Genomic DNA, 19,456 nt, shown 5'->3' on the forward strand with positions numbered 1-19,456 from the left:
GATCATGCGTGCGTTGTGCTCTTTTCCTTAAATCAAAACGCTTTATTTTTTAACCCCTGGTTGAGGCCTGAATTGGTTTCCAAGTATTAAATTTTTTTTTTCTGCTTTCAAGTAGATGCTAAATTAAGTTGAGAACATTTAATTGAAAACAACACATAAATAGATTACATAAAATAGCACATACATAGCACATCAATCGGATGTTGTTCAGTCTCCGACTGGCCCTATAACAAACTAATGCTTGCAAAAGGTTCCTAGGTTTGTATTGACAGTGCATCAACTGGCAGTGGAGGAATACAGACCTTATTTTGGCTGCATTTGGAGCGGAAGTGGTTTGATGCAAATTTGCGACAACAGGCGTCAAAGGGTTAATGACTTTATCAAAGTAGCTTTCCAGCTTGTAGCAAATGACTATGTGTCAGTGTGTGGTGACAATATGATTATTGAACTGCTCCTGGTGGCACTGGAGTCTTCCTGATCTCAAATCGTAAATATCACCAACCACCAGCTTCGACAGGGAAGCATCACCTACCACATGTTGCGCACCTTTACAACTCACCTCCAGCTCGCACTGCAGAATGCATCATGTCCTCCATATTTGCTTTTCTTCTGAGGCCTCGGTCAATTAGTCGAGTTGATAGTGACTGTTCGGTTCAGCTGAGATGGGATCAACACTGACAGCTAAGCCAAGTGAGCCAGGGATCCATAAACATAATTATACAGGTGATGAGGTCAGAGTTCTGGAGTCTCAGTGTCTGTAGGTATAATTTGCTTCCATGTCTGGGAGATATTTTCTGTCTTTTTGTGCTTTTTGGTCTCCTCATGTAAAGCCCATGAATGTCATTAGGAGCGAGTTTGCTCTATTTGTTTTACGAGTTACACATGTCTCTCTGTAACTTTTTGCGAGGCACCTGGGGTCTTATGTGAGCTTGAGTTCCTGAAATAGTTCCCTAATGTGTTTTAAACTAAATATTGACGTGTTCATTTAAAGCAACAAGCTAAAACTAATTTAAAATTCAACAACATTATGCTTCAGCGTTAATTCCAAACACTGTAATGTCCCTGTTGGGAGCCACGTGCATTGCTATCCCCAGCGCTTTGTTTGACAACATCAACTTCATTACAAATAGTTGAATTTGTTATCAGTGCAAATGTTCTGCATTCTCAGCGATGATCATTTCCCTCATTACACAGCAAAGATAAAAGGAGTGCAGTGACTTTAACGTTATCACCTCTTTTAAATGCCAAGATATTAGTGAAAAGTTTGTGTTTTAGAACCGTATATCTGTTCAGTTCTTCTCCACCTTCGGTTTGGTTTCAGATCTACAGTTTGTATATAAAGCACATCACATTCACAGTTGTGAATTATTTAATCCATGCATTTAATCTGAGTCAGCTAAAGAACGTCATTAAACAGATATACATTCAATCCATGTACTCAGTGCATATCCCCTCTGACACCTGCAATACACTCACAACCTAGACGCCTGAAGGCAAAGAATTAACATAATGATGAATGTGTATGACTGATGGTTTCCATAGATGCTACATGATGTACAGGATGGGTTTTTTTTGTTGATCCCCATAGATGTTTAAGGTTAAATCCTGATGTGCTCAAAGCCAGGACCTACCGTACTTACTCATACAGTGCAACAAAAAAACATCCATTTAAAAAAAACTTTTCTAATTCTGGTAGATTTTAGTTTATGTCGCTTTCAAAGGGAAAATAAAATCACCATTTCTTTTTTATTGTGTTTGACTATAAACAGTGACAACATACAGTATTTCTTTTTGATCAGTTATAGGCTAACCTGTAGGCGATAAAGTAGAGTACATGAGAGGATGTCAAATAGATTTCAACAAGCAACATGTTTATTTATGATTAGCTGGGGGAAAAACAAGATCAAAATCTTTTTCACCTAACAATTCACACACTGAGCAGAGGCTGCTGTGTAATGAGATTCATGAGATTCATCATAACTAATCCTGTTCACACACATTCATACACCGCTAACGAAGCAGCAGAAGCAACTTGGGGTTAAGCGTCTTGCCAAAGGACACGTCATGTCGTTGCAGGAGCTGGGGATTGAACCCTCGACCTTTCGATTGAGAGGTGTGACCCGTAGTGTAAAAATCACTGAGTAGTCAGAGGACGATAAAAAGTGCTTTACAAGCTCAAATCTTGATGTTAATAAAAATAAATCTTGGTGTTATGGAATAAAAATAATGAACACAGATAATAAAAACAATATCAAACAAACCATAAAAGTCGTGATCGCTATGTCAAAAAAAAAAAGTCAAGCTTAACACAGAGGATTGTTGATTTGGTTTCCTCTCAGTTCTTTATGGAGATTTCATACATCACTATGGCTGAATCTGGTCTGATGATCACGCTCAGGTTTCATTACGGTATAAGTGTCACCACACACTATTCTTTTTAAAGCCGGTCGACCTTTGTGAGTAACACAAAAAACAATGGGTACTATTTGAGTTAAATTACACATGTGATTTGTGATAATTGGCCCTTATTTAACAATGCTGGATTGATGCTCTAAGAGCCCCAATGACGACTGATCTAGGAATAAGGGACTTTGGTTTGTTTTTTTCAGTGGTCACTTAAAGTTTAAAACCCAGACACTTCTTTTGATGGTTTCAAATACATCTTTATCTCTGTCAATTTCTCTGGTATTAGCTTTCTGCCTGAGCTTTTGTTACTTTCATTGCATTTTTCTTCTTAAGGATTCTGTTTAAAGCTTGTACTGAAAAAGAATAATGTTAATCTCTTTGTGAGCTGCAAGGGCAAACAAGACCGGATTGATTATTTCCATAAAGATATTTTGAAGGCCTTTGACAGCATTAAAAGATTCACGGTGATGTTTGAGTTTGTCTCTTTAAAACTACAGTGATGAGCTTTGATCCTGTTGTTGTTCCCACTGACCTTAAAAAGGTTTCATTATTTCTATAGCACCTGAGACGACGGCTGTGGCAGAGGCGTGAGAGGAAGAGGAAGTGACAAAGAGTATTGATGACTGCATTAACCTTGAAAAATGTTGTTTATCTCTGTGCAAATCTGACACAAAGAAAGATGTATTCAATCTATTTGAAGATCTCTCGCATTGTGTCATCAGAAAAAGCATCTGTTTTTTTAAAACAAGTCTTTGGATTTTTTGCTGTATTAAAATGGATTTGCGTCTGCCCTCTGTGGTCGAGTTTGATGCAGCTGCACTTGCTCTGCACGTAAACAGTTTAATATTGACAAACCCAAATTATTACTTAATTGATTATGCAAAAAGCCACAGTGCTCCTTTTCACGAACTCAATGATGTTGTTTGTGTCAACGTCCTGCTGAACATCTGTATTCTTTTAAAGAGTTACACAATGCACGCCAAAGGAAAATCAATGACAAGCTTATTGATCTTACGAACAATGGTGTCTAGTTAGTGTGCGATTTTTATTAACATATTTGTTTTTATTAACAGCTATTTGTGTGTGCACGTGTGTTTTCATGTATTAAAAAAAAAGATTTAAAAAAACCCAACAGAAATTGGAGCATTGATGTTTTTGAACAGGGGTGTCAAACTCCAGTCCTCGAGGGCCGGCTTCCTCAGACTGTTAGATGTCTCCCTGCTCGGACGCAGCTGGATCCAATGAGTGACTCGTTATCAGGTTTAATGACAACACATTGGTTTAAAGCAGGTGTGTTAGAGCAGGGAGACATCTAAAAGTCTGAGGAAGCCGGCCCTCGAGGACTGGAGTTTGACACCTGTGATTTAGAAAATGTAACTTGGAAAAAAGTGAAATGTGAAAAGTCACACATATTTCTGGGCTCATTTGTATTTTCTTGGTCAACCATGAAACTCTGCATGAACAAAATCCTCTTGGGGCTGAAATAGTTCCTTATTATCTCAGGCATCTTTGCACGCAGTGGGCCAGACAAAGTCTTTCTGAAGAGTTTGAAAATAAAGAAATAAACACGTCGGTTGAGTCTTGATTTTGTTTTTCATCTCAGCAGCAAAGAAACCAGCCAAAGTAGGTCGATTTATTTGTGTCTTTGATCTGACTTTGAAAAAAAATGTCTGTGAATTCACAAAGGTTGAAATATAATTGACGGTGGAGATCCAGACTGTGAGTCACAATGAGACCAGAGGCTGACACTTTTCTGAGGTCAAACTAAAGGAAAAAGGGGCCCCTTATCTTTCAAAGCTCCAACTTACCACTTCCATCTGGTTTGAACACATTAATTCTAGAGCAAGAAGTGTTCAAACTTAGTTTCCTTTCAATTAGTTTAGCATTTAGAGTTTACAGAAGAAAAAAGTTTGCATCTAAGTTGAAAAAAGGCAAATATAACAGACAGCTAAATCTAGTGATTGCTGCTTTATCAAACAGCTTGGTGATGCACATCTGTGGGAAAGAGACAAGAGATTAGATTTATTAGATGCCACTGAGGCTTAGGATGTGTTTGCACGAACCTCAAAGTAAATAAAGCATCCTGCAGATGAGGGACACAACAGAGATAGAGGCAGATTTACAGGGTCAGGGTTATAAACTAAAAAAAATGAGGATCCAATGCTTTTTCATTACGCCGGTTTTTTGAAAGGTCAGGATGCTCCTACTTTTGCTCTCACTGTCATTGTGTGATCGCTCACTAAACTATCCAGACACCTTATAAGAGGCAGAGCAGGTACCCAGTGGCCTCATACGAAGAACTCCAGTTTACCTGCGGCGCAATGGGAGGGCTCAGTGTGGCTCTTGTTCTGGTGTGTGTGTGCTGGGGAGCCATAGGTGTGCAGGTTAAGGTGAGTTTGAATTCTTCTCAGAACATGTGATTGACATTTATCAAGTAGGTTTTTTTTTTTTTAATTATTATTTTCTTGAAAAATCTCCTTTAAGAAGATTAATTTCGAGAGGTTTTGTCTTATCATTATGTGAAATAACATACAGTATCAAAGCCAGCTTCTCAGTCCAGTCATGTCCTTTCGTGAAGAGCTTAGTCTTAAGTGGCTATCCAGTCCTCTTAAGATTGTGAATACATGAAGCTAATTTTAGCCCTTGCACATACTTACTTACCATGCAACAGAGAGCTTAATTATGTTAGGTTTTTTTCCCCCTCAAAGCACCCTGTTGTTCTTTCCCCACCAGGCTGGGGACAGAGTCTTTCCTTTAGAGTCAGCGAAGCAGCTGAAGGAGCTGATGGATTTGGAGGACGAAAACGTCGGCCTGAACCTGCCTGAGACGACCGTTGAAGCCGCATGCGCCAACCCTCTTCTTCCGCAAATTTTCCGTTCAGTGTGTCGAGGGAGGAGAACGGGGATTGTTTTCTCCACACTGGGTAAAACTGGATAAAGGAGGAAACAACAAACAAATAGATTCATGCATAGAACAGTCGAGGAATATAGAACTGATTAGATTGCCCAAACACCATTTACAAGTGTTCTTCTTCAAATGTGTTTCCTGATCTGTATATGAACACAATTCATTTTTTGAAAAGCACCCCACAGACAGCACTGCATGAGAGGAATTCGTGCCGCTGAGAAATTTGCTATCTGCTACATCTCAACGAGTAAATTACACATCCAAAGTAATCTTTAGAAGCTAGATATGATACTAAAATGAAAAGGTTATGTTTTTACGTCTGAAGGAAGACATTGTCCATTAAAGGATAAATGTGGAAATATTACACATGTTATTGCCAACAGATTCGGTGAGAATAGCAGCCATCCTTCATGTTTTCCTGCTTTCAAATCCTGTTTTATTTTATTGTGCTACAGGACTGACTGCAGCTTCCCTTGTTATCGTATATTTTTTATGCAGAATGTAAAGAATTGGACTGTGATACTTGAACTGTGGGAATCTTAACTGCAGCACTAACCCATCAGTTGGGCTTTTGGGTACCAATTATGCAACAAATCCTCCCATAGAGATCTTCAAAAGGGAGAACTGTTTTCATTTTCTAACAAAAGTCTGCAAATGTAGTTTTTTAAATTTTTTATAAAATACTCAACCAGGATTTAAATAGACATTTCTCGGCTTTTGATTTGTTACAATCTCTACACAATTGAATATTTCTTTACTTTTGTATTACAATGCTAATTTTTTTTTAAATTCAATTCCAGCTATTAATAAACAGAAAATAGTAATGATCCATCAGTTTCTTGTTACCAAAGATACCACTTATTTAATAGATATAGAAAAGGTAAAACTTATTTGAAAGTGAACCAAATCTTGTATGAAATTAGACTTGAAATATATGATGAATTTGTGACAGCAAGTCAACATTAGTGTAATTGATCTAATTGGTTGTTTAGTAAGTTTATGGTCATGTTAATGAGTTTATTGCTGTGTTATATAATAGGCTGAGTTATGATCTATCCAGTGGTGTAGTGGTGGCTGAAGAAGTGGGTATATCCTTAGCAGAAGACAAATGGCCACTAGTCACACAGGAGAGAGGGTCATCACTTTACCATGGGTTAGGGTTAGTTTTTTTTTTTTTTTCGCTATATCTTGGTGTTGGTTACAACAACATCAATTACATTGTATTTTTGGTATATTGATGGATTTGTTAAATCTGCCTCCAGCCCGTATAAATGTTACTCAGTCAGCTAAATCTCAGTTGTTAGAGTCTTAAAAAAACAATTTGGACATCTGGATTGGATAATGAGTTTATACATACCTTTAGTTATTCCTGGTATTTTGAAATGTAGCCTAATTGGCAATAAAAGCTAATCCTGGTAAGCAGAAGGCATCCCCCAAATTCTTAAATTTCATGGTATTCTTTTTTGTTTGTTTTCATAATTTACACAGGAAACAATCACACAGGCGGTGAGAAAAACTGTTTAATCAGCAGTTTCATTACTCAGGCACAAACTCTCTCTCAGACCGGACACACAGACAATAACAACAGGCTTCAGTTTGTTGACACAAAATGGACAACCGCTCACTGTTTACACATCTTATAATCCACATCCTGCTACTGCTGCTCCATAAAGTGTCTCTGAAAAGCTGAGCAAACAGTCTTTAGAGACCATTACAGTTCATGAGACACAGACTGCTTATTGCAGGCAGATACGGACACAGATCCCATTATCAATATTAGTACTAAAATGTTTTTGAGGTCAGATGAATATTCATGTTTCATTTTTCTTGCACTCTACAGTGAAAATCATCACACCTTTGGATCCTTGTGAAATATGCGCCAACCCTGCCTGTTACGGGTGTTTGGACTGAGGCGGCCATCTGTCAAATACAGACACACCTGGCGACCTGGCAACCATGAGAGTCAAGGCGAGGAGGTCAACAGATTGATTTTAACAGACACGTTAAAAATGTTAGGGTATTTCATTTTCTTTGTTACCAACTCTGTGTGTACACTGTCAAAATAGAAATATTGCAGAGTTTTAATAACATCTCCGTCTCTCGAATGAATCTGAGTTTGACCTTTTTATTTTATCGGATCAAATTAAGCTTCTCAGTAAATAAAGTTTTGGGTCCTCTCTTCACAAATAATTCCAGTTTAATTTCTTTTGGAAACAGGTCTCTGTCTTTATTCAGTTGTTGTTTGTTGCCTTTGTCTGATTCAGGCGTTTATATATATCTTTAGGTGACATTCCCCAAGGTGGCGTCGTCAGTTCATGAGTTCATGAGTTTCATATAGCACCTTTCAGACACCAGGTAATTTAAAGTGCTTTAGACTTAACAGTAGATAAAAATAAGATTTAAGTACAAATAAGTTTAATGAAGAGAAATTGATCAAAAGAAGACAGAAAAAAATTATTGTAAATACACACACATAAATCTGTCGGTAAAATGATGTAAAATGTCGGCAATAAGCAACAAGGTGGTTTACATATAGAAAAAAGAAAAAAAAGAAAGCAGCAATGCAATAAGTTTAAGATGAGGTAGTGCTGCAGACTATAGTCTCTATTAAACAGAATATATTTTCTTTAACTTATTTTCAATTTTTTCTTTTTTTTTTCTTCAAACAACACCCTCTACCTGCTTCCAAGAACGTCACATAAGTTTATTAAAACAACATCACGAATGTTAAAAAACATAAGACTTACTTTACAGAGTAAACCTTGTGACAGTTTCAAATGCATCCAAATAGTGAAGCATCACTGCTATTAACCTGTTCATGATCGTAGTGCTTGTTTAAACAGATCTTGTTCTAAAACACATGTGGGCCTGTTATTAAAGGAGGCCTGAGCTATGAGTTGATTTACCCTCACGTGTAAAACTGAGTAGGTTTACTCAGAGTTCAGCATTCAGCACATTAATGGAGCCCTGATATTATGATTCATCGTTGCAAAAGGTGACAAAACGGTCCACGTACTCGACACCTCTCAAATCAGAAATCCTCATGCAGACACATATGGTGTTTTTAAAAAGAACACTGCTGCAGCAGCAGCAAAGGAGACAGGTGCTTGTTGTAGTCTATTCATTTAATGTTTAATCACACCTATAACATCACAGGTAAAAACTGGTTTGCACACAATTTATTTAATTTTAGATGAAATTTCAGAGGAAGAAAAGCAGACTCAGAATCAGCAAATAAGAATTTAACAACATAGTTCAGACTTCTAAAGAGTAGGTGTAAAGCAGGAAAGACCTTATGCAATTTTATCTAAAAACCTAATTTTATTACAGGTTACATGTGCTTAACAAGCTATACTCCCTCTGGTGGCGCAAACGAGTAACTACGGCGGAAGAAACAAAAGCCCAAATCATCCCAAACACAATATTTAACATAATATGACTTCAGTTTAACAGTTGTGACTACACATTTGTGGGTGTCACATATAGGTATCTGTTCAATATTTTACATTCACATTTTAATGAGGCAAACTTTTTCACAGGACTAATTTATCTGATTTTATTTCAGGTTTGGGGTAGGCTAATCCATTTATATGAATGCGGCTAAAAAAACACAAGCTATGAACAGGAACACAAACCATCTTTTTTGAAGCACTTCATTAACACTGCAGTAGAAAAGCCAAAACGGCCTTACAATAGTTTAAGGATTCAATTTGTAAACTCCTCAATAAGTGTGGCTCCAGCTGTGTTGAAGCACAGAGGAATCGCTGCTCAAACTGTTCCAAACAATTGTCTGATATTTAGGACAGCCTGTGTTGCATCAGTGCATTTCCCAGCTGTATGCACATCAGATTATAGCAGAGGGCAGTGTGTAACGGAGGAGCATCCAAGAGGGCACTTTGAGTCGTTTTTCAAATCCAATAGGGAGGACAAATTGAATAAACTGCAACCTATGAGATTGATAATGATTTTTTTTCTGTACTTTGTTATTGAATGACACGATTTGAGCGCGCACATGTCTCTCTCTCTCTCTCTCTCTCTCTCTCTCTCTCTCTCTCTCCATCTTCACATGTCAGCGGTTTGTGAAGGGGGGGGGACGTGGCTGCAGCTCAGTTCTCCTCTTTCCTCCTCAATAACCTCATCATCTTATGCGAAGCCCACAGTCCTTTATTCCTCTGCAGCGACCAGAAGCACATGCAGCAACTTTTGCAATCGACGTATTTTTTTTATTTTTTTATTTTTGCTTTTGTTCTCGCATTTTTGTGTGCTCGTTCTTAATCATGAGCACCCACAGGGAGAGGAGTTAGCAGCGGGTTGCACCCCACCAATGTCAAGGTGAGGTTATTGTTTATATTCTTAACGCAAAAGTTTAGTCATCTTTCTGATTGTTGTAAAGTTTGACATATTTAGCATATGATAGATTGTATTCGGGATACTTACTTTCAGTGCAATGCAGTGCTTAATTCAACTAACCTTATTAAATAAAACATGTTGACATGTATCATTTTACAAAGATCACATTCATTTTCATGATAAAGCATCTACAAATCCTAATTATAATAGTAAAGATCAATAAAAGGGATATCATTTTGATTTCAGGTTAGGCTACTGAACAATGCAGCTCATGCTTATAATAATCACCTATAGCCTTGAGTTGGCAGTGTGAACAATAATTAACCTTTTAGACAAAGTCATTAGCATCCATTAATGTGTGTGTGTGTGTGTGAGTGTTTGTATGTGTGTGTGTGTGTGCGCGTCCATGTGTGATGTCAATTATTCTCTACAGGCACCAGTTGATGAGGATTATTTGAAGCGCATTAATGGGGCATTAATGGCAATAATGCATCAACCCACAGGGGGAATATAATGCTATCTCAGTGCATGACAAACGTGTTTTTTCATCCATGATGACCATATTTTGCCACCACGAATCTGAGAATCTCTCAGGCAAAACAACATCACTTAGACACAATCAAGAGTCATTTCTTGGCGCAGGGAGAAGTTAATAAGTCAATGATAAAGTTGAAGCGTAATGAATATAATACAATGTTATAGTCAATTTATTTTCTAATCAAAAATGTGTCCAAATGAACCTGTATTTATAGATACTACATCATTAATAAAAACACATTTGATTGAAGTGATAATTTGTGTCTTTCTGCACCAGCTGGTCCTGTCATAATCAGATCCTTATAAAGCTTGAGTGGCCACAACAAAAGGGAAACACAACAACTACAATAAGTCTCTGATCCGATGGAATTAACCTAATAAAACAACACTGAAGTGCCACGTCTTATCTCTCATCAAGGGAATCATTGGTGCGTGGTGTGAAATAATGTAGAAAGTTCAATCCAACCAGGATTTAAAGCGCCTTCACAGAGGAGCAAAGGGGGAATGGTTACTGCAGCCCTTATATGTAATGGTTATACATTGAGCTGTAGTTACACAGTTTTAGTCCTCATCATCCCCTCCTTTTTTCTTTTGCAAAGTTGAACCTGCCTCCACATGACTTCATCCACAGCAGCCAGCCCATTTGAAATCAGAGGTGTCAAATAAAGATGCTTTGTCAAAGCTCTTGGCAACCAGACCAATCATGCAGTCTCTAGCGTTTCCTTGAGCCCCTTCAGGCTTTCAAATAAAAGAGATGTAAGCCTCTCGACTGCAACATACCGTAACTCTAATCAACGAAGGAGGAATACCTTTAGAATCCACTGGTGGTATAGAGTGCAGTGGACGGTCAAAACAACCCACCGCCATCACCCAGGAAACCTTGACAACTAAATGTGTTGCCTAACTCCCAGTCTCCACATACGCCGTAGTTCGCTTCGACTGTTAGTCAGTCATTGTGTTTTTACAGTGAAGGTCTAGGGTTCGATTCTCAGCTGAGCAGCAACATCTCCAATGTGTCCTTGGGCAAGACTTTGAACCGCAAAATTGCTCCCGCTGTGTACGAATGTGTATGGATGGAATTAGTTCTGATGGTCTTACTACACAGTAACAGTGTGTGAATGTGTCACATGCTGTGTGAAAGAGCTTTGAGTAGTCTGAAGACAAAAAAAGTGCTATAAAGGATCCATTTACCACCAGCGCCACCACGCTCTGCTCCATTTCAAACACGCTGCCGGTCTATTTTTCGACAGAGTACGCTGCAGGCAAGCATCAAGCTGGACAGAATATAACATCCCGGACAGGAAGTCACATAGAGAAACGCACAGATCGTTCAAAACAATGTACAGACTCAAAATCCTGTTTTGTGTGTGTGTTCCCTGAAAATGCTTGGTGTTAATAATTCCTGAGGGTGTCTACCCATCTCATTAAGTCACAGTTGATGTCATTTAGGATGTCAACTATAAGCTGCATTTTAAAATGTAGAGTGAGAGGAAAATGTTCAGTCAGTCAACTCTGAAGTCTGCAGGTTAATTAATCCCGGAGTAGATTTATTTATTTACGTCTGATTAAATGTTCGAATGATTTTGAAGAAAGAACAACTTTTTAAATAAGAAGTTTAGCTGACTGTCGGACTCATATGTAAAGATCATATGCTGCGATGATGAGCGATGGTTGGATTAAATCAGTGTAAATGGGGAAGACATTTCTCATGAGTTCTGCCATGTAGAATCTGTTTAAATATAACACTGATTTAATTTATAGAACCCCCTCCATGTTTAAGAGCGTCTAAATAAAAATGTGATTTCTGTGTGATCTTTAATGAAGACATAATGAGGATTTTAGTTTTGGGAATATGTTCAACACTGAGTCTCTGAAAGCACTTTTTAATTCCTCTCTGTTTCTCTCTTCCTAGCTGGCCTCCACTGTTGAACAAACCAACCATGTGTTGACATCTCCTGTGGTTCCTTTAGTTTCCACCTCTCGGAAATGGAGCTCTATGTGCAGGGCTCCACTTTAAACATATCAAATCAGACCCACAACACAAGCTTTCCATTGAACGCCACCTGGAATTACACCAGCGACCAACTGGCTGATGTAAACCTCTTTGAGATCTTGGGTCCAAAACGATCCCCCTTCTGCCTCCCTGTGACCACCGTTTACTTCTTCATCTTCCTCGTTGGCTTGTCCGGAAATCTGCTGACATGTGCGGTGATCATGAAGCACAAAAAGATGCGAACACCTACCAACCTCTACCTGTTGAGCCTTGCTATGTCAGACCTTCTGGTGCTTTTGTTCGGGATGCCCCTGGAGATTTACGATCTTTGGCAGAACTACCCGTTCCCGTTTGGCGAGGGCGGCTGCTATTTCAAGACTTTCCTGTTCGAGACGGTCTGCTTTGCCTCCATCCTGAACGTCACCGCTTTGAGCGTGGAGAGGTACATCGCTGTGGTGCATCCGCTCAAAACTCGCTACCTGTCCACCAACCAGCGTGCAAAGCGGGTCATCTCTATCTTGTGGTTGGTGTCGATGATCTGCGCCGTCCCAAACACCTCGTTGCACGGCGTGTTCTACCTGCCGGAGAAGATGAAGGAGTCAGCCATTTGCACCGTCTTGAAACCCCTGTGGATCTATAACATTGTCATGCAGATCACCACCGTGTGCTTCTTTTTCGTGCCCATGATGGTGATTAGCATCCTGTACCTAGTGATGGGTATACATTTGGGCCGAGAAAGGCGTCAACCAAGCGAGAGCCTCGGTAAAAACCGTGGCAGCTTCACCCGAAATAAGAGCAGCGTGATCGGACGAAGAAGACAAGTCAACAAAATGCTCAGTGAGTTTTTCTCTTTCATTGTCCGTCTTCAGAAAATAAAAGGCTTTTCCTTGAAAGGCTGCTATGATTTGAAAGCAGATCCTCTCTAATCTGTGATATCAATGCTAAGACATGTTCGCAGAGACAAAATGTTAGAAAAGCACACAGCAGATAATGACAGAAGACCAGGCGTCTCTTGTATGGATTATTTGTATCCTGAAGGGTGTCTATTGTAACAAATCTTCTGAGCGTCAGGTTCCGATGAGATGTTTGCACACATCTCTTTGGCCTGCTGTCAGAACGCTCTGTATGAGGCGTTTCGGTCTTGGCGGACACATCCATCAGAGCACATGTCCCTTTATGGAGTAAAATAAAAGAAAGTTTTTTCAGTTCCAGTCGGAGAAGATATTCATTCAATATGCAAAATGTATTCACAAACCATTTTCTCTGTGAAAAGGTTGAAATTGCACAGAGAGGTAACATCAAGATGTCAGGTGTCTTGAAAGACACGATAAAACTTTGCCTTAAAACATTCATAAATCTTCGTTTTCTATCATGACGAAATAATGAAGACCTTGATTAATGAGTGAACGATCTCAATGACTTAGTTAAGGTTCAAACTTAAAGAGTCAAATAACAACCCAGTGCTGGTTTTCAGTTCTTGTTGGTATCACTGTCTTCCTTTCAAGACTAAAAGCAAAAAAAAAAACAGAACAGTTGCCACTACTTTTTGTAAAGGTCATCCATGTTTAGTTAGGGCTGTTGTGAACTACTGACCTTTCCCCTAATTAATCAGTAAGTCGATCTTTATTTGTGTAGGAAATACTTGTTTTAATGATCTTTGCAGGAAACCCAACACAACACTGCATTCAGCAACAATAAGCAAAGTTACAGTGGCAACAAAAAAACGTCCTTTAAAGAGGCAGAAATCTGGGGCAAAAATTACACTCATGATGAACAGCCAAAAGTGTGCTGGTCTTAAAAAATGGGTTAGGGGGAGACCGGATTCAGGAAGAAGGATTGGGAGGGACCGCTCAGATGTTACCCCTGGGAAATCCTGTGGTTAGTAACTAAGATTAACAGACGGTGACATGCAGTAATATGATGTGCGTGCACAGAGAGGGAGAGAGAGAGAGAGGGAGAGAGAGAGCGAGTAGCTCAAGGTGCCTGTTCTGCTGGTGGTCTCAGTCTGAAGCAGCATGACTAAGACGATACCTGTTTCACAAAGGTGTTGGCACAAGAGCATGTCTCCACCGGCAGCGCTCGCTTTCTCTTCAAACCAACGCCGTGCAGCCTTTTTAGTGCTCAGCATGTATATCGGGAAAGAATAATATTGCAATGTCTATTTTAGAATACCTTTCAGCTTGAACAAAGATGGATGAAGTCCACTTGGGCTGGCACTCGTGGTCTATGGAAAGTAATCTATCAACACACCGGATTTATACTCAAAGAGGTCCGAGTGTTGGCAAGATAAAGCAAAGAAGTGGTGCAGAAGTGGTGTTTTCACTTTGTATCAGTTTGAGGCTGGATCCAGGGATAGTGAAAGTCACATGACTGGCAAAAAATCTGTTTGATAGACTGGTACATAAAACTAAAGAGGTCTGAGCTGAGGGGGGGGGGGGGGGGGGGGGGGGGGGAGTGTTTTAAATTTTGTAAACGATAATTGTAATCCATAGTTGGGCAGGTAGCTGACATGACTGACAGGTGGGCGCGATGTAACGGTTCATTAGGAGGCTTAAAAGCCGCTCCAGCTCTGAGCCGGTCATTAGATTGACTGTAAATAAGGTGGAGACATGATTTCCAGCGTGGTTGCTGCTGCTGATGAGCCTCCTGCAGTCAGATTCACTCCATCATGTTTTTGCTAAAGATGGCCGTATATTTTTTTTGCCTTTTTGCCTGTGCAGAAATATGAGTCATTGCTCCTTAACCTACCCAAACAGATTCAGGGAAGGAAGAAAAAATCAGCTAAGGGAAATGGTAAAAAAAAAAAAAGAGAAGGAATAGAAACATCATTAAAGTCCTGGGGATGATTGCATGTTGCTCATTCATATGCTGAAGGATACTTTGTGTGTCTGAAGGAGAAGCAGAGGAGCGAGGAGGATTATATGGGATACACATGAGTTATGTTGCAAAACTTTTCAAAGAGTTCACAGTGAACGAGAATGGTCAGCAAAGAGAGTTCCCACATAAAACTTTGTACAGTATATATTAGTGAGTGAGTTTGTGGCATCTTTAGGGATTTTAACCATGTGATGATAATATACCACCATGTTTACTGAACTAAAAAATGCATGAAGGGTGCATCATGGGAGCAGTTGGGGCTTTCTTTTATTTCATTCACATCTTGGACGATCGGGGTTTGGGAATAATGTGTTTTTGTTTAGCAGGCTCTAGCAGGCTGCTGAACAAATAAGCTTTCGGTCCGTTGACTTTGTTTCAGCCTTTTGGGATTTAGAAATAATGGCCTGTTGGAACAATGGTGTGGCTCTGTGACTAGATGATGGAGAATATAAATGTAACGGGGTTTAACAGTGTGGAATAAGACATAGGAACCATACGAAGAGAGAGAGATAATGAAATAACTGTTTGTCAAGCGCCTCAAATGGAGGCTTTGATTTGGAAATCAGAGAGACTACATCTCAGACATTCTCCACCCTCTCCATACGCGCATCTTTTTCTTTCTTTTTTTCAGTTGGAGTAAGACCAAGCTTTCAACAAAGCGACCTCGTCTAGTTTGATGCAATATGTCCACATATTCAACAGCCAAACTGCGTCTACCATGTCCTTCACATGCAGACCCTGAAGGCACTAAGTGTTGTTTATTAGGAGAAAAATACGTTCTTGTGAAGGGATGTTGAGTAACGTCTGTGCATGGATGGATGGATGGATGGATGGATGGATGGATGGATGGATGGATGGATGGATGGATGGATGGATGGATGGATGGATGGATGGATGGATGGATGGATGGATGGATGGATGGATGGATGGATGGATGGATGGATGGATGGATGGATGGATGGATGGATAGATAGATAGATAGATAGATAGATAGATAGATAGATAGATAGATAGATAGATAGATAGATAGATAGATAGATAGATAGATAGAAAAGTCCTGGGCGGAGAGTGACACAAAACAATGTTGGCTTCTTTTCTTCATTCAATATGCTCGATAGTCTATCTGCTTGTTTGTTTGTTTTTGATTGTTTGATTCGTAGTTCTGTCACAACATATGTTACGTTGAAGTTCCCCACATTCAAAGAAGACTTATCTGGTGATAACACCGTTATATTTAGTTTATTTTCAGATGCAACAAAGTATCAAATCCTCACATTTGACAGCTTGGAACCAACACATCCATTGTGTTTTTTCTTCTATAAGATGTGAATTGTATATCAGAGTTCAGATGAATGTAATCATTGGTACAGCTCTACAGAGAACAGACTTAGTAATGTCGTAAAAGCCAAATAAACATTGAGTATACTGGAGATACTGAACAATGCTTTGTTTTGTAAGCTTCTAACTTTTCAGCTTTATTTTCTCTTTATGCATTCATTATAGGGAAATCACGCCGGATACAGTTGCAAATCAGGGACAGAGAGACAGAGTGGTGAATGACTCACGGTAAAAGAGCCAAATGTTGGGTTCGAGGCTGCCCCTTTGAGGGCTGGAGCCTCTGTGGATGGGGCGCACGCACTGACCACTGCGCTACCGGCGACCCCCCCCCCCCTTTAATCCTTCTAAATTATTCCAACTCACTTTTATATGACTAACAAAGACAATTAATCCTCTGTCTTGTTGTCATTATTTACTGTAGCTTGAGCTGATACATTGGCTATTGAGTACAGATTTGTTTTATACTGTATCTATTTTGTGTTGTGAAGTTTGGTGAGCTTAAGTTGTTAACATTGTCATTTATGCTCTACTCTTTGTTTAAATGTGTGTACATTTTTACTTCTTTTGAAAAAGTAAGATTTTCATTACACTGTGTTTATTTTCAAAGTAAGTTATAATGGAAAAAACATGGACAAAGGGAAATAAACTGTTTTTTCTCTGTCTAATTCTCCAGCCATTGTGGTGGCTGTGTTTGGGATCTGCTGGGCGCCCTTCCACATCGAGCGGCTCCTGTGGAGTTCAATCAGCCAGTGGACCGACTTGATGCACAACATATATCAGTATGTCCACATCCTGTCCGGGGTCTTCTTCTACCTCAGCTCAGCAGTCAACCCCATCATCTACAGCCTGCTCTCCACTCGCTTCAGGGAGTGTTTCAGAGAACTCGTGTGCTCCCCCACGGAGGACACGAGTTCTGTCAGGGACTCGCCGCCCTTCCCTAAGATATTAATGGATCCCTCTGTGTCATCAGGCTCGAGATGTCAGTCGGAGGGTAAACACTCGAATGCTGCCATCCCTCTGCTGTCTCCTGACATGACACTGAGCATGGACTCTGCAATCCTCACATGTGCATATAAAACGACGACCTGCCGAACCTCTGTGTTCTGAGATTTGATGAATCTGACAGACATCTGATGCATAAAACTGTTTGAGGGAATAATTATGGCATTTGGGGAAATATGCTTGTTAGAGCCCGAAATTTAACAATTACCCAAAATGTAACAACAACCCGAGAAATATATTTTTCCTGCATAATAATGTACTAACTAACCCAAAAAGTATCAACTTGTTACATTTTCGACCAGTTATTACATTTTGGGTTTTGTTGCATTTTTTATTAATCACATTTTGGCTCGTTGTTACATTTTGAGTAGTTGTTACATTTTGGGCTCTAAAAATGCTCTTTCGTTTTTTTTCGTGGAGCATGATGATAATAGGACAGGTACCTTCATGAAACTATTGCAGAGTGTCTGCCTAAGTCGTGTAAGTATATAACAGATGACAAACCGGAGCAAGCTGCAGCACAGCTGTAACTGGTTACAGAGCTGCTGACTCAGATCTTATGATTGTGTAAATAGAAAATCTACATGTAGGTGTCTGTGCTCCTATGGGCATATTGGTAACTAAATGAGGTAAGATTATTGTTGGAGCATTGCTACCTTGAGTCAGCTTAAAGTTATTGCACCTTGAAACAGAAGATTGTTTTGCTCTCTCTTGGGCCAAAACTGTACATCTAATGTTTCTGCTGATTTTGTCCTGTACATTTGTAAGTATTGATTTAAACAAAAAAAATCTCATTCTGTCATTTATACAAATGATTAATTGCTGCTGGTCTTGTTTACCTTTATAGGTTACATAGATACATCAGCTTAAAGCTACTTACATCAGGTTTTAATGGCGCGTTATTCAAAGGTAGGCTGCATCATCAGGGGGCTGACCCATGATCCACATGCACCTGTGCAGCAGTGCTGTGGGTTAGGTGTTGCCATCATTGTGAGTTGCAAGTTAGAATTAAGTTCTTTTTTTTTTTTTTTTTTTTTCAGAAAACACACACGCAGGGACAAAGTCAGAAAGACGACATTTTGTCCTCCCACTTTGTCCGAAATCGAGGAATCCCGAAAGTTCCTCACGGGAGCTTTAGAGAGAATGAGAGCTGCCTCTTTGATTGAATTGATCCATTCTACACACAAAATGTACCAACAACACACGAAGGCATTACATAAAACTACTTAGCATCTTGAATTCCTTCAAGAGTTTAAACCTCCTAACCATCAGAAGTGTGCCACTGCTTTTGAAAGAAGCACGCGAGACATTGTGCTATCAATCATATAAATGGGGTCCTTCATGTTGTCTGTTTATTAGGGACACACATTACATTCCCCAAAGAAATAAAAATGTGCCACATACTTTGAACCACTGCACTGCCACAGATGCATTTCAAATGCATGAATTTATATCCATGAAGCATGGAACATCCCATAACGGTTTGAACTCCTCCTGCAGGAAGAGAGCGACTTCCAGCCGGTCCGACTTTCCGCCTGAACAATCCCAACTATTTAAGATGCCTTCACAGTCTTATACCAATATGAATGCCACCCACATAAAGTGACATTAATATTTGATGAGTGTCTCATTTCGAGGAGGAAAAAAAAAATCAGATAGCATCAGATAGCACTGTAATTGCTCACTCAATTATCCTAGTGTTGGCAATAAACGATAAAGACCAGACATTTCTCATCCTAATCTCAGAGACATAGATATTGCGCCAATTTACCTTTACTTTTGTTTGTGAATATGATGCACTTTTTTAAAGTTTATTCCCTAAAAAACAGCTGTGATAACAGACTTGAAGATTTTACTGGAGAGCTTCAACTAAAGAAGAGAAGGTGAAGAAGGCTTTTTTTCAAACCCATTTCATCATTTGGACTTTTCACATGCCATCAAGGAGCTTTGATTTAAACTTGATTCAGATGTTGTGGTTTATTTGTTTCTATAGCGTACATTGTTCAACAGTGCCTGCATATTCCACCTGCTGTCTTACTTTGCTGC

General features: G+C 39.4%; 2 protein-coding genes across 2 annotated transcripts; both read left to right on the top strand.

Moving 5' to 3' along the window:
- The first annotated feature begins 4,676 nt into the window (after nucleotides 1–4,676).
- Nucleotides 4,677–7,339, top strand: LOC306823143 (guanylin-like). The gene is made up of 3 exons (XM_079342518.1): nucleotides 4,677–4,796; nucleotides 5,140–5,329; nucleotides 7,154–7,339. Exons 1-3 carry the CDS (start codon nucleotides 4,728–4,730, stop codon nucleotides 7,222–7,224), a joined length of 330 nt encoding a protein of 109 aa, XP_079198644.1. The 5' UTR covers nucleotides 4,677–4,727; the 3' UTR covers nucleotides 7,225–7,339.
- A 2,074-nt stretch (nucleotides 7,340–9,413) lies between these two features.
- Nucleotides 9,414–17,615, top strand: nmur3 (neuromedin U receptor 3). Its single transcript, XM_079341592.1, has 3 exons — nucleotides 9,414–9,645; nucleotides 12,113–13,030; nucleotides 17,082–17,615. The coding sequence occupies exons 2-3, from the start codon at nucleotides 12,187–12,189 to the stop codon at nucleotides 17,513–17,515; spliced, it is 1,278 nt and encodes a 425-aa protein (XP_079197718.1). The 5' UTR covers nucleotides 9,414–9,645; nucleotides 12,113–12,186; the 3' UTR covers nucleotides 17,516–17,615.
- Nucleotides 17,616–19,456: the final 1,841 nt, after the last annotated feature.

This window comes from Symphodus melops (genome assembly GCF_947650265.1).
Source record: "Symphodus melops genome assembly, chromosome: 4".
NCBI lineage: Eukaryota > Metazoa > Chordata > Actinopteri > Labriformes > Labridae > Symphodus > Symphodus melops.